The 15,024-nt window shown below is 32.2% G+C and overlaps 1 protein-coding gene across 4 annotated transcripts in view; it reads left to right on the plus strand.

The window, feature by feature from the left end:
• Positions 1-14,943, plus strand: part of LOC115891584 (multidrug resistance-associated protein 4-like) — a 48,429-nt gene extending 33,486 nt beyond the window's left edge. For 2 of the 4 annotated variants that reach the window (XM_030912080.1, XM_030912079.1), the window contains exons 13-22: positions 1,953-2,100; positions 2,158-2,308; positions 2,361-2,591; positions 6,328-6,491; positions 7,857-7,991; positions 8,048-8,203; positions 8,279-8,402; positions 11,377-11,615; positions 11,764-11,904; positions 14,515-14,943. In XM_030912080.1, coding sequence (XP_030767940.1) covers positions 1,953-2,100; positions 2,158-2,308; positions 2,361-2,591; positions 6,328-6,491; positions 7,857-7,991; positions 8,048-8,203; positions 8,279-8,402; positions 11,377-11,615; positions 11,764-11,904; positions 14,515-14,604 — 1,579 coding nt within the window. In that variant the 3' untranslated portion in view covers positions 14,605-14,943. Of the gene's footprint in view, positions 1-1,952; positions 2,101-2,157; positions 2,309-2,360; positions 2,592-6,327; positions 6,492-7,856; positions 7,992-8,047; positions 8,204-8,278; positions 8,403-11,376; positions 11,616-11,752; positions 11,905-14,514 lie in introns of those variants that run through there. The other 2 variants (XM_030912081.1, XM_030912082.1) reach the window with 2 other exon arrangements.
• The last annotated feature ends 81 nt before the right edge of the window (positions 14,944-15,024 follow it).

The raw sequence follows: 15,024 nt of genomic DNA on the forward strand, positions 1-15,024 counted from the left end.
TAATACCCAGATCAGCAATTTAAAAATATTATTTATAACTTTTTTTATTGTGATTTTGAAATCTCAGTGTATCATCTTATAATATGCATAATATTAATCGAAGTTATTATAAATAAATCAACTTCTAAAAACTAGTTTCTAAAACTAGTAATGCTCTACATATTCAAAAGGCTTACCACCGTCCCTAATACACAAATTAATGTATTTTTCGTTCAATCTTATTTATAGCTCTTTGAACATATCTTCTTCTTATACTTCCGAATGCATTCTGTACTCTTTATTGTAATGTTGAAATGTATTGTCACTTTTAAAAATGAAGTAATGCCCAATAATTTTATATTATTTTTTATTATTTAATTGCATTTGATTATCCATATTCGATGTTTTACTCCACGTCATTGTTAAGTTTGAAAGCTTACCAATATTGTAACGATGAATAGATTAAATATTTAAAAAAAAAGAGGATTTGAAATTAGTTTAATTAGATTGCGTTCAAATGTCCGATACGAAAAAAAATATTAAGTGTGGCATATCATTGTACTCAGGAGACCGAATTCTTTTAAAATCTGAAATAAAAAATGCAGGTCCGTATTTAAAAAAATTAAGTTGGCCTCGGTATCTCACAAATTAGCAGCTAATTTGAAAATCTAAAAATACTATCAGATAGCCCTAATAAAGTAGCCATGAGAATGTGCAATTAGTTTTTTGATTTTCTAAAAAGTAACGCCAGGAAAAAATAAAATTGATTTTCAAAAAAATCCGTTTTTCCAAATAACTCAGCAATCCTTGAAATTTTTAAAACCTTTTTGATGGTATCTTGGTGAACATCCTAAAGCGCAACTTTGCCCCAATTTAACCATCTTGGTATCTCTTACGGTTTCCGAGATACCAATGCTCGTACCACGAATTTGTAGCACCCTGTATAGTTCATATCAAATAAACTTGTGGTCACGTGATTAAGCTTGACCGGCACAGCGTTGCTCACTTTTACATATTTTCTTTTAATCAAGAAAGTTTTAGGTAGCAAAAATAAATTAATTATAAATATACAAACATTTATTATTTACATCAACAAAACTCGCACCTCCTTAACAACATTTAACGGACATAAAGGTCCATTACTACCGTTTTCCCATTCAAAATATTCTAATAAAAGTTTATTTTTTTTTCTTAAACCTTTAGAATTATATCCATATATATTTTTTTTCCTTTCTTGGGTATGAGGTTTTTTTTTATTAATTGAAAATGGAAACTTTTTTTTATTATGCGACGTTTCGCCTCATCATGGTGGGCTTTCTCAGGCACTTTATTCTTGAAGCCGCAGCCGCCTTGCTACCACCAGTCTATATAGAAGAATGTTGCAGTTTCCAATTTCAATTAATAAAAAAAAATCTCATACCCAAGAAAGGGGGAAAAAAATATATATGGATATATTCTATTCTAATAAAGTTGCGATGAGTTTTTTACGGCTATTAAGGTATCTTGTACACTTCGCACTAAAAGAGGTTCTAAAAAGGACAATGTTTGACTGCAAGGTCTGCTAGTAAACATTTTTAAGCTTAAAATATCACAACCAAACTAAAGTGTCAAAACGAATGACAATGTCAGGAAATAAATAAATAAATATGGCAACTTGACATTTTTTTCAACAGTTACCGCCTGAATCTCCAGCGGGAAATTTCAATTCCAGTTAGTCAGCCCGGCGACGAATATGTTGCCATGGTTGGCAACAATGAATTTAAAAATCGCGCTTCGATTACGCAACTGAAAGTTTAATTGGTATCGAATATATTTGACATCATATTGATGAAGATATGGTTATTACTAAATGATACTCATCACCAAATGATGCTACCACTAACTAAATGATTGTTGTTGATTTGAGTATTATTTTTTTTTAAAGTAGATATCCGAACTTTATTTTTTTTAATTAATATATCTCAAAACTTTAGGCTACATGACAGAATGTTTGTAAGTATCATACATGCAGCTATGAATTTTTTTCATACCAACACTTCAGGAAGAATATTGAACAGGTTTTCAAAAGATTTGGGACAAGTTGATGAACTACTACCAAATGCATTTATTGATACAACTCAGGTGAGTAAAATCAGGCGTTATGATAATTATTGATATAAACTTTGATTGTTTTAATAGATCATGTTAAATCTGATCGGAGCTATAATTATTGTGTGCTTTGTAAATTACTGGTTGATATTACCCGTAGCTGTTATGATTGTATTGTTCTACTTTCTTAGAGATTTTTATTTGAAAACCAGCAGAAGTGTAAAAAGATTAGAAGGCATCGGTAGGATATGTGTTTTTGACAAGAAATATATTGTAAAGTTGTGTAATTTCAGCAAGAAGTCCAGTATTTGCGCATTTAAATGCCACTCTACAAGGTTTACCCACTATCAGAACAAACAATGCAGAGAAAATACTTGTTGACGAATTTGACTACCTTCAAGATGTTCATAGCAGCGCATGGTTTATGTTTCTATACACGTCTAGAGCGTTTAGTTTATGGTTGGACTGGTTAACTGCAGTTTTTATTGGAGTCGTTACGTTTAGTTTTGTGATTTTCTCCGATAGTAAGATTTATAGTAACATATCACTTTGAATCTTTTTTTCATTTAATATAATTGAAAAATCGTGCCTTTTTGAGAAAAATGGACATCTTTTTTCAATTTAAAAAAAGTAAAGATTTCAGTTAATGTCTCCTTTTTGCTGCCAGGGCTAATCTGGACGGGGCCTACTTTGTTTACGCGGAATCCGAACCGCGGTCCTCGGCCATATCATGGTCAATGACCTACCGACCTGACAAGTGTCTAATCAACTCTTACTCACGAGACATCCGATCTCATCCGGCCTCGAACCGGCATGAATGAGCAGTGTGTGTCAATAGATTTTACACTTTTGCCTTAATTGGACAACAGCACGATACAGTACAGAGTTTCGAACCGGTCACCCGTCCATTTTTTCAATTTAATTAATCAAAAAGTTTTTCTTCTTGTAAAGACAATTCAGGGCATACTGTAGATTGAAATGACAACTGTTGTCGGTTTTTTCAATGACAACTGTCTGTGTCAACAACTGTCTGTGTCAGTTTGTGTTTTTATATATCTAAGGGTGTATTCCGTTGCTTACTTTGGTTATGGTTTTATGTTCCGTTTCTATCGGTTTCCTGAAAGTTTTCTTATTACTGAACACGGTTCCTGAAAAATTCGTTTATAACTGTCACCAAACTAACCAGCGCGAGAAGGCTGGTTTTTCTGGTTTTGTTTGTCAACCAATTATTTCACAGAAATCAAGCAAATATTTGAAGTTCGAGTGAAATTCTCATTTAATTTATAAAATTTGTAATAATATTTTGTATTTACATCCAAAAGCAATGGAGTTAGGCAGTAAAGGTAAATAAATTTCATTAACTAATTAGAATTACTTTTTAGGACCATTATATATAGATAAGTTTATCATGCAGCCAGTGTTTCGTCAGAAACATTTAAAGAAAACACGAAAAATAAGACAACAAGTAATCGTGAATGTTTTGTAAGCTATAAAAATATAAATATTGATTAGATTTGTTTATTTATTATTAATCTGTTTTAATATTGGACCTGCAAATCTTCACTTCAGCTGTCTAACGAGTTTAACAGTTTATTAATAAAGTACTTTTCAATATTAAACTCCACTGAAAAGAAGAAGCAAACGTAAAAGCAGATAGGTACATTAAAAATGCATAAAAGATAAATTTTACAATAGAGGTATTGAAATTTAGAAAACGTCAACATTTCACGTTTCCAGTATTTTATCAAACCGATGTTTTTCAGAAACCGCTGTTTACCGCAGTTTACCGATCTGGTTCCCCTGGTTTTGCAACGGAATACAGCCTAAATCTTTCATGACTTGTTGGATAATATACTTTATTTTGTATTGACATTATTATTTTGAGCCATATAACTTTCTATTCCCTTTGTTTGACGGCTGGAGTTTTTAAATCATACTGATGTGCGATCTATAGTTTCCTTGCAGCAGAAGTTTCTGGAGAATTACATTACAACCAAATTACAACCTAAATTGGATATTTTTGAACACCAATATTTTACAATGAGTTCTCTCGGTTAAACATATTAGTACAGGATTTATTACATTTATTACAGTCAGCAGGATTACATACAGGGACCTACAGAGAGGACCCATACAGGGAGGGGAATTTTAACAGGGACCAATCAAAAAGTGTCCTTAAATGGGGGTTGCCAAGGTTCAAAGTAATTCCTACTAATTTATACGGGTCCGGCAATAGTGCTTCGGGCATGTGTAGCTCCTATCAAACTTAACAGTTTTGTATAAGTACAAATCTAAAGTATGTATTAGGATGTATTTCAGGAAAATATTTTAACTTCTACAGGGTGGCTCAAAAAAGTGTGATTGGATCGAGATGATTTTTTACATGGATTAGTCTGATGTTTATTATAGGAGCTACAGGTGCCCGATGCACTGTTACCGGACACGTATAAAGTAGTAGGAAAGACTTTGTACCGTGGCAACCCCATTTGCGGCTACTTTTTGATTGGCACCCTCTTAAAAGTGTGTTTGGAGTTAAAACTGCAGCCGGATCTTAGACTATATTGTTTTCAAATATTTCAAAGTTTTTGACTTTCGACTAGATATACAACTTTTTTTGGCAATACATTAATGTAGTGTTTTGTTCCAAAAACTTTTTCTCATAAATTATTGAAACATTTTATATATATATATATATATATATATATATATATATATATATATATATATATATATATATATATATATATATATATATATATATATATATATATATATATATATATATATATATATATTCATTAAATTTTAAAGAAAATCCCTCTATAAAATGTCGAATCTATTTAAAATAAGAAAGTCACCAGTCAGAAATTGCCATCATATTCAGAATGAAATTGAGAGTTCTTGTGTATTATTAGAGTATATAAAAGAGGTCCACTCTAGAAATAGTAGTTTAGTAGAAACTATACTATAGTGCAAGCCTACCGTCACGTTGGAACCCGCTTTCAAGTCAAGTTTTCTATTTTGGGCTTATTATTAACTACAAACGATGCAATTGATTGTAGTAAATTCAATTTTTTTGTAGTACTAATAATTAGCCAGAAAAAGTAAACAATTGTGCGCAATGTAATGAAAAAATATTGTTTTAACAAAGGTCTAAAAACCTTCAAAATCGTTTGTAGTTTTATGTAGTAGCAAAAAAATTCAATAAAAGATCCTTGGAATTAGTGAATTATAGTAAAATATGAAAATTAACATAGTTTGACATAATGTCTTTAGTTGTACCCAAACTACAAACGATGCAATTGATTGTAGTAAATTAAATTTTTTTTAATACTAATAATTAGCCAGAAAAAGTAAACAATTATGCGCAATGTAATAAAGAGATAAAATATTGTTTTAACAAAGGTCTAAAAACCTTCAAAATCGTTTGTAGTTTTATGTAGTAGCAAAAAAATTCAATAAAAGATCCTTGGAATTAGTGAATTATAGTAAAATATGAAAATTAACATAGTTTGACATAATGTCTTTAGTTGTACCCAAACTACAAACGATGCAATTGATTGTAGTAAATTAATTTTTTTTTAATACTAATAATTAGCCAGAAAAAGTAAACAATTGTGCGCAATGTAATAAAGAGATAAAATATTGTTTTAACAAAGGTCTAAAAACCTTCAAAATCGTTTGTAGTTTTATGTAGTAGCAAAAAAAATCAATAAAAGATCTTTGGAATTAGTGAATTATAGTAAAATATGAAAATTAACATAGATTAACATAATGTCTTTAGTTGTACCCAAACTACAAACGATGCAATTGATTGTAGTAAATTCATTTTTTTTGTAGTTATTTGGTAGTTTCTCTTTATTACATTGCGCACAATTGTTTACTTTTTCTGGTTAATTATTAGTACTACAAAAAATTGAATTTACTACAATCAATTGCATCGTTTGTTGTTAATAATAAGCCAAAAATCGAAAACTTTACATGAAAGCGGGTTCCAACGTGACGGAGCTTTGAGGGCACTATATATTCCATATGGCTTAAATATTTTAGAGCGTTTTAGAGTATTTTTGAAAAATACTTATAATGTCTATTTATTAAAAAGTTAAATAAAATCAATTAAAAATACCTAAAGCTAACCAAAAGTACATAATTTGCATCAATTGATGTCTAAAACAGCACAAATACCTATTGGTCATGATTCAGATTCTGATTATAACAATGCTTGTCAAAAATAGTTTTTATATTATCACATTTTTACAGAATTTTATGGAAGCAATGTAGGTTTGGCCATAACTCAATGCATAGGATTAACTGGATTAATTCAGTGGGGTATGAGACAATCAGCCGAACTTGAAAATCAAATGACTTCAGTGGAACGAGTTTTAGAATTTACACGAGTTGAACACGAGCCTGATCTATATTCGGTAATTTATTTATACTACAGAATATTAATTATATTTTCTTTGAATAAAAAGATTAAGGAGGGAGTATAATACTATCCATGTATTCATGCATGGTGGACGGAATTGACATTATAGTCCCCATATACCACCCAATCCTTGACAAATCCGTTTGACGTTCTAATTGCAACATTTAAATTTGGTTTGACATATTGGCGGATGTGTTTCTCTTTACTGAGTTTATTAATGTTTTCTCGTTTAAAAATCGGGGAAAATAATGGAATAACTTTTCACTGGTAAGTGACTATACAGGGTGAGTCTTAAATAAGTGCAAATATTTTTAGTGATATACAGGGTGCTACAAATTCGAGGGTACGAGCATTGGTGTCTCGGTAATGGTACTAGACACGAATATGGTTAAATTGGGGCAAAGTGGTGCTTTGGGATGTTCACCAATATGGCATCAAAAAAGCTTTAAAAATTTCAAGGATTGCTGAGTTTTTGGAAAAAAAAACGGATTTTTTGGAAAATCAATTTTATTTTTTCCTGTTGTTACTTTTTAGAAAAACAAAAAACTAATTGCACATTCTCATAGCTACTTTATTAGGGGTATCTGATAGAATTTTTAGATTTTCAAATTAGCTGATAATTCGTGATATACAGAGGCCAACTTAATTTTTTAAATACGGACCTGCATTTTTTATTTCAGGTTTTCAACTCGGTCTCCTGAGTACAATAATAGGCCACACTTAATATTTTTTTTTGTTTCGGACATTAGGTCCGGCTCTGTTTTTTTTAATATATTTAATCTATTCATCGTTAATATTGATTAGCTTTCAAACTTAACAATGACGTGGGGTAAAACATTGAATACAGAAAATCAAATGCAATAAAATAATAAAAAAAATAATATAAAATAAATAATATAAATAGAATATAATATAAACAATCAAATCATTTCCCCGGAAGATGGATTGGAAATGGTAGAGCAGTATAATGGCTAGCGAGGTACCTAAACCTGGGGAAGGGCATTAGGTACTTGACGTTATTTGTAAAACTGAAATCAATACATCTCAACATTTACAATAAATAGTACAAAATGCATTCAGAAGTGTAAGAAAAAGATCTGTTCAAAGATCTGTAAATAAAATTGAAAGAAAAATAAATTTGTGCAATAGGGAGGATGGTAACCCTTTCGAAAAAAACAAATTAGAAACCAGTTTGTAGAAGTTATTTATAATAACTACGATTAATATGATGCATATTATAGCCGTTTAAGTCGGCCATTTTAGGTCCCCATCGCGCTCAAGCTAATTTTTTTGATATGTTTCTTCCTTAATATTTTTAATCAAAGATTATTTTCAACCGTAAATAGTTTAGACTTTTTAGCGACCTGACAAAAAACCTCCTGCATCGTGGCCAAAAAGGGGTCAAATAGAATTCGTTAATACTAGTATGAGGTATAGTCTACACGAAGCACCGGTCTTAAAGAATCTTAACATTGTTATATATCCTAAACAGAAGGTATTCTTAAAGAATCTACTGCTTTTTTAAACCTAGCTTATCACTAAGATTTTTAGATCGGAATAGTTGGTAGAACCGGTGCTGGTAAATCTTCTTTGATAGTAACATTGTTTCGATTAGCTTATTTTGAAGGAGAAATCTACATTGATCATTTGGATATCGGAGTATTGGGATTACACGACTTGAGAAGAAAAATCTCTATTATTCCTCAGGTAACTAATTACTGATTAGATTTATATATTGATTCATTAAATTGTATTATGTGTATAACACTATTGATTATAAAGGAGCCAGTGCTATTTAATGGTACATTACGATATAACTTGGACCCATTTAATGAATACCAAGATCAAATGATGGTGCATGCATTAGTAGATGTGGAAGACAAATGTGCAATGACAAAAGGAAAAGGTTAGAAAGTATCATATCGTTGGTGAAATGTGTTAAACAGCTAAAAACTACTTAAAACTAATTCCCAATTTTACAGAAGAGCAAAAAACGGTTCAAAAAAATATGTACACATGTAGCAAGTATATTCATGCGTTAATATGATAAAGATAACAATAATACAGTAGAACTTCTCTAATTCGGACACGGCGCCAAATCGGACACTCCGGTAGTTCGGCGTGTCTTATCAACCGGATAATTATGGTGCACGGTTAGATGTTAGATGCAGTATGTAGTATTTTATTTGTAGTGCAGGAGTCAGTCAGGAGTACCGTCTATTGCTAAAAATAGAGCCAACTAAACGACTCTTTCTGAAGAAAAAATGTAAGATTGGATTGCATTAACAAGGAAGGAAGGATACGTAACATTTTTGTTCCATACGCAATACGCAACATTCTATTCCGAAATTGGATATGTCAGATATAAAAAAAATCAGAAATACCAAGACCAAAAAAATCAAATCTACTTAGAACAATTAAAAAAAAAACAATCCACGTACAAAATAAAAAAAAATATAAATGAGCTTAAAGAGAAAAAGAATTTGTCTCTGATTGAAGAGTATAATAAGGCAGAGACAAATTGAAGAGAAAATACTAGGCATTGGAAACAAAGGAAACAAATATCGACTTAAGTCAATTAGAGGATAACAATGTTTTGTTGAAAATGAAATTTAGCAATGCTGTAAAATTACAGTTTGAGGGTTGGAATCTTTGGTGTTACACAGCAAAATAAAACACTAAATCACCACAATACACCAAAACATTTTTACTTTTACACTGGAAGCGCGTTTCGCTAACCATGATGATGCTAACACAGTTTGGTGATTTAGTGTTTTATTTTGCAATGCTGTAAAATCTTTATCAAAAAGTATTTAGTGGGTAGAAAAAACGATGTTTCTACGCAAGATATTTTGCTTTTGAAAGGAGTAAAGGCTGTTGTTGAGGCATCAAAATCGATAAGTACGTATGCGAAAATCGATTTTTTTTTTAAATCAATTAATTCAAATCAATCAATTCAATTCAGTCTATGTCGTTAAAACATAAAAAAATTGGTATTAAACCTATTATTTTATTAGCGTAAAAAATGGAGTTAGCAGGTTAGCACGTTTCACTGACGATATATTTGATCTGTCGATTAAACCATTAGTCTAAGAGCTAGCAACGTTTTCGAGAAAGTATATTAAGACGTCTCACGGTGGGGTATTAGCATGAAAAAGGTGATCGAAATTCGAAAAAGCAAATGTGTTTAAGATTTCCCAAAAAAAGATAAATGTTAAGTTAAATCATCTCTGCCATGAATGGCGTTGCTATGGGTGTGTTTAGTTGCATTCATTTGTTTCAACGAAACGTCAAAGTTGTTACTTCTCACAGATAAGAGGTAAATGGCTAAATTTTATGTTTAAAATTATAAATTGTTGTTGTTCTTGTGCTCTTTTTACGTCTATATTATTGTTTTGATTGAAAATGGCTCAGCAAGCTGCAGGTATGTATTCTACAAAAACGTATTATTTATTTTGATATTCTCTATACTAACGATTTTTTTTGCAACTAAAAGTTAGGCGTTCAGAAAATTTGATTAAATTTGTGACATTTTTATTATACTTAGAGATTTCAGTTGCGCATTTCGAAGAATTCAGCATATTGTCTATATACGTTTTGCTTAGTAAACATTGGGCTTTCATACAGTAAAATAAAATACTGCGACTTTTTGCGATTTTGCTGATAAAATGAGAAAAACATTCTTGGTTTCCTCTAATTTGCCAATCAGTGATATACTAATGCGAGGTGTAAACCGCGATGGCATTGTTGTGTACAAAGCGATCACATTAGTGCCATTAGCAGTATAGCACAATTTGGCATTAGTAGCGACTTTAGTGGTATGGGCATTGCTCGCGGATCAGTCGTAGCATTAGTAGTAGTAGTTGCGATATTACTACTGGCACTGACCGTGGAAACACTGAAACAGTGATTTTCTTTCTTTTTTTAGAATCGACAAATTATCCTTTATTTTGTTCATATTATTTCCTCTTTAATTGAAAATAACAATAATTTATATAAGGTCTACATAAAAAAATTTCGATCAACTATCAGTGTCAAATACCCCACTGTGCGTCTCTTTGATATATCTTTTACTATGCTCTCTGGAACAGCATGCGGCCCGTCTGGCTGCCGATACCCGTTGCGTTCACTACTGCGCATCGGAAGAAGATCCTATATTTTTTATTAATTTAGTCCTATAAATTCTAGTATTGAATATAAATCGAACATGTCTCCATAGCGCAGTGCGTAGAGTTTCCGACCACGAACCGATGATTCAGAGTTCGAATCCGTGTCAGGTCAAAGACTTTTTTATTATAGTTTCGTTTATATTCTGATAGTAAAGTATTAAATAATTCTGGTAATTAAAAACACAGATATATGATTTTATTAAGCGAGAATGTCAAAAGTTGACATATGATATGTCGTTCTATTCAGAATATCATTTTCTATCAAATAAAGTAAAAAAATACCGAGAGTGCCATTTAAAAATCAAAAGTTGTATATAGTAATTTCCGGTGAAACAGGAAGTGACAAACAAACAATTAAATACATCAATCAATCCTAATTTATAAAAAATATCGTTTTTTTTTATCTGAAAAAATAAAAAAGTTATAGGGGGTGAGCCACTTTTGAGACGCACCGGGTATAGTATATAATTAATATTTTTTATAATTATTGAAAACTGTGGGGAAAACATGTTATAAGTATGTGAACTATTTTTTTTTTCAATTTTAAATCGATTTAAAATGGTGGCTCTTATACCGATATTACCCTGGTGAATTGGCACGAGCCACCACTGGTTCAGTTACACAAAATTGAATTTTACCTCTGACCAGTGTGTACTCTTCATACATTTAGTATGTTTAATTTAATTTAATCAAACCATATTAACATTTCAGAATGTCTGGACAAAGTAATGTCAGAAGGAGGTGCAAACGTAAGCGTGGGACAAAGGCAAATGATATGTTTAGCCCGTGCCATTCTGCGAAACAATAAAATTCTGGTAATGGACGAGGCAACTGCAAATGTAGATGCACAAACTGACAAATTAATTCAGAAAACAATTAGACATAAATTTGCTCAGTGCACAGTTCTTACTATAGCTCATAGATTGCATACCGTTATGGATTCAGATAAGGTGAGTAGTGGTTCTTTTGAATTTTGCATTTCCGCATTCTACAAATGTATGTTTGTTAACTTATACAATCATACCGTATAGAGTGTATTTCCACCGATTTTTCTAATTTGACTGGGTATTTTTTATTAAAATTGTAGTATATTGTTAGATTCTAGTTATGGATGCCGGTCAAGCAGTGGAGTTTGATCATCCTCATATATTGTTACAAAACAATACTGGATATTTATCAGAGTTAGTAAGAAAAACGGGAACGGGCACAGCGGCTAGTTTAAAGAAAATTGCAAAACAGGTTATTATTAAATTTATTTATTATACGAAATTGGGAAATTGATGATTTGTAGGCGATTACTATAAGATATATTAATTTTTTTCACACCTGACTTTTAGACTATATCTCGGACTATATACAGGGTGAGTTGCCTACGATGTTCTCTGTGTAACTACTACTAACTCAGTAATTTTTCAAAAAAACATATTATAGCTTATATCGCTGAAAAGCTTCAAAATGGCGCTTTTTATGAAGTCATGGCCAACTATGGTTTCCATTTAAAAAAAACATGTGTTTATGTCATATGTCAAAAATGACAGGCTTTAGAAAAAAACGGAGAACAGTCTCAAGGGTGTGATTATCTACAACTTTTATTTGAAAAAACGTTTTGTCTAAAAGATATAATGGAATTAGGGAGCATTTTTTTTAAATAGCCGAAATTTTCTTTTTTCGAAGTATCTAGTAAGCCATAAACTTTTTCAAAAATCCGAAAGGGGTATATGATTGTTTTCACAAAACTTCAATTTTTTCCCTATTTGACCGACTCTCTAGCTCCAGTAGTTTCCGAGATACCCATAGAGAACATCGTAGAAAACACACCCTGTATATTAAAAAATGAGGTTTTGAACCATATTTTAAAATATGTCTAATAATATACTCGAATATATCTATATCTATAATAATCTATTTTCAGAATAGTTCAAAACACTTAATATTATCTATTATTTTATAATAGTGGATTTTTTTTACTAAATGAATATTTGTCTTTTTAGTGACATAGCTCTACATAGTCTACATAAATATTTTAATATCTTTTAATTTCCTGCGTGATGAATGAGTTAATAGCTTTGTTCGCACAGCGAAATATCCAACCGCTTGTCGGATCGTTGGTTTCCAACTGGTTTCAAACCTGGTTGTGGATTATACTTCTGCGAACGATCAATCGAAATCAAATGTCAACGAGTAGTCCGCGAATAACGCGATAATTTTCATTTGGCAGTTCTGTTTACAATTTATTTATTTGATAGATTGAATGGTAAATAAAATAATTAATTTTCTTCTCTTGTCATATATTAATTATTCTTGTGTTATTAAGTCTAAATTAAGAAATTCTGGTACAGAAGTTATTCCTAGTGTAAAAGAGGTCAAATATAGCTCTATAAGTTCAAAATGCTTAAAGAAATATAAACTATTGTTGCCAAATTTAATTGTTTTATTCATGTTGATAGAGAAATGTTTTGTTTTTTTCACGTACGTCAATTCGTAATCAAATGAATAAAAAATGCGCATGACTAAAACTAACAGTTGGAAGCTTGCGAACGCTTTAAACATCATGCGCATGCGTCGGACGGTTGTAAACTATTTCTGACTGCTCTGCGAACGAAGCTAATTTATATAAGATATATTTATATAAGATAAGAGATAAATTTATGTAAGTATTATTGTTCCACACATCTTAAAATACTTAAAATCGTAAATAAAAATTTGCATTATTTTTTTTTATTTAGTTTTTTTTTTCACAATAAGGGGCCGTCCTCTGCCGGAAACACTGCGACCTGTGAGGCCTATTTTGTTTGTCCCCTTTCTATATCTGCACCCATTCTCCTATCCCTGTGCCCTGCACTAACTTATGCAGGTTCTTAATGAGATGGGAGAATAGTTCCTCCGGTTGTAGCCTAGCTTTCCCAAATAAAAAGGGTCGCTTGCGATCCGGAGTCTCGCAGTGACATATTATGGGCTCCGCTGTTTCAGGATCTTTATCGCAGAGTCTGCAGCAAAAACTTCCTTGATACAGGTTGAGCTTGTTCAGGTAACACTTGACAGCCATGTGTCCTGTAAAGAGGCCTGTTGTGATCCGCAATTTATTCCTGCTAAACAGTTCTTTTGCGATTTTAGAGCTAGGTCCTTGGATAAAAGCCTTGCTGTGTCTGTGCCGCTGTCTGTTTCTCCAGTGGACATTCTGCTTTTCCCTGATACAGAGTTTTATTGCACTACGGGCCATACATTTGGGTATTCCCAGTACTGGCTCTGGACCAAGATAGGATGCCGATGATCCTTGCCTAGCTAGCTCATCGGCTTTTTCGTTGCCTTGGATGCGCAGTGGCCCGGCACCCAGAATAATTTAATTCTGTTCCTTCGAGCCAGAGCTCCCAGTTCACCTAGGCATTCCCAGACGAGTCTCGACGATACCTTTGGGCTCATAAGCGCCCCAAGTGCCGCCTGACTGTCTGAGCATATATTGATGAGCTTATGTGAATAAGCTCTTCTATTGTTTTCTCTCGCACATTGTAGAATGGCGAAGATTTCTGTCTGGAATACGGTTGAGTGTTTACCCAAGGAAAAGGATAACCTTACCCTTACCCTTCCTTCAGCGGTCTTTGACCCGTCTGTATACCAGGTTAGTCCATCCTGAAGGAATGTTATATCTGTCCACATTCCTCGATCCATTTTGTTCTCCTCGAATGGTTTGTGGTAGTGATAAAGAGGGGTCATTTGGTCCGATCTCATTTGGAGTAGAGGTCTCCCGATATTATATATATAATTTCCCATCTTTGAGTGTCCTGTTTCTGTCCTATTTCCCAGAGACAAGACACTTTAGTTAGTGAACGTTAATTATTTGTTTTGTTACAGAATTTTGAAGAAAGACAAAAGCAACAAATAATATTAGAGAGACAAGAAACAGATTCAATTTCTACACAAAGCTCGTACAGTTCATTGTGATTTATTAGTTTTATATATATTTTTTAAATATAAGTTTTCATGTTTCAAGAAAATATTTATGATTAAAATTTTACAACTACTAGTCATTGGGGCACTTGAGACAGACAGGTAACCGAGATAGATTAATAAGTGTATGACCGTTGATTGAAGAAAAAAGAAGATGTGCAACAGTATGGGCGATTTCGTGGCAGAAAAGCTGTCCGAGATGTAGCTGGCGTTACCGTCAGCCTGTCCGAAATTTAGTTTAGCTCTGCGCCGCTGCGCGCTGAATGTCGTTTACAGCGCAGCGCATAAATAATACTGTACTCTAGTTCTGCTTTCAGTCGAAAGAGTGAGTGATTGCCGGAGACAGTGTTGCCAGAACTACTGATTAATTCGTAGATTTACCGTAGATTTTGGGTACAGTACGTTAATAATACG

Source organism: Sitophilus oryzae, unplaced genomic scaffold (genome assembly GCF_002938485.1).
Source record: "Sitophilus oryzae breed Bouriz unplaced genomic scaffold, Soryzae_2.0 scaffold_1188_pilon_pilon, whole genome shotgun sequence".
NCBI classification, from domain to species: domain Eukaryota; kingdom Metazoa; phylum Arthropoda; class Insecta; order Coleoptera; family Curculionidae; genus Sitophilus; species Sitophilus oryzae.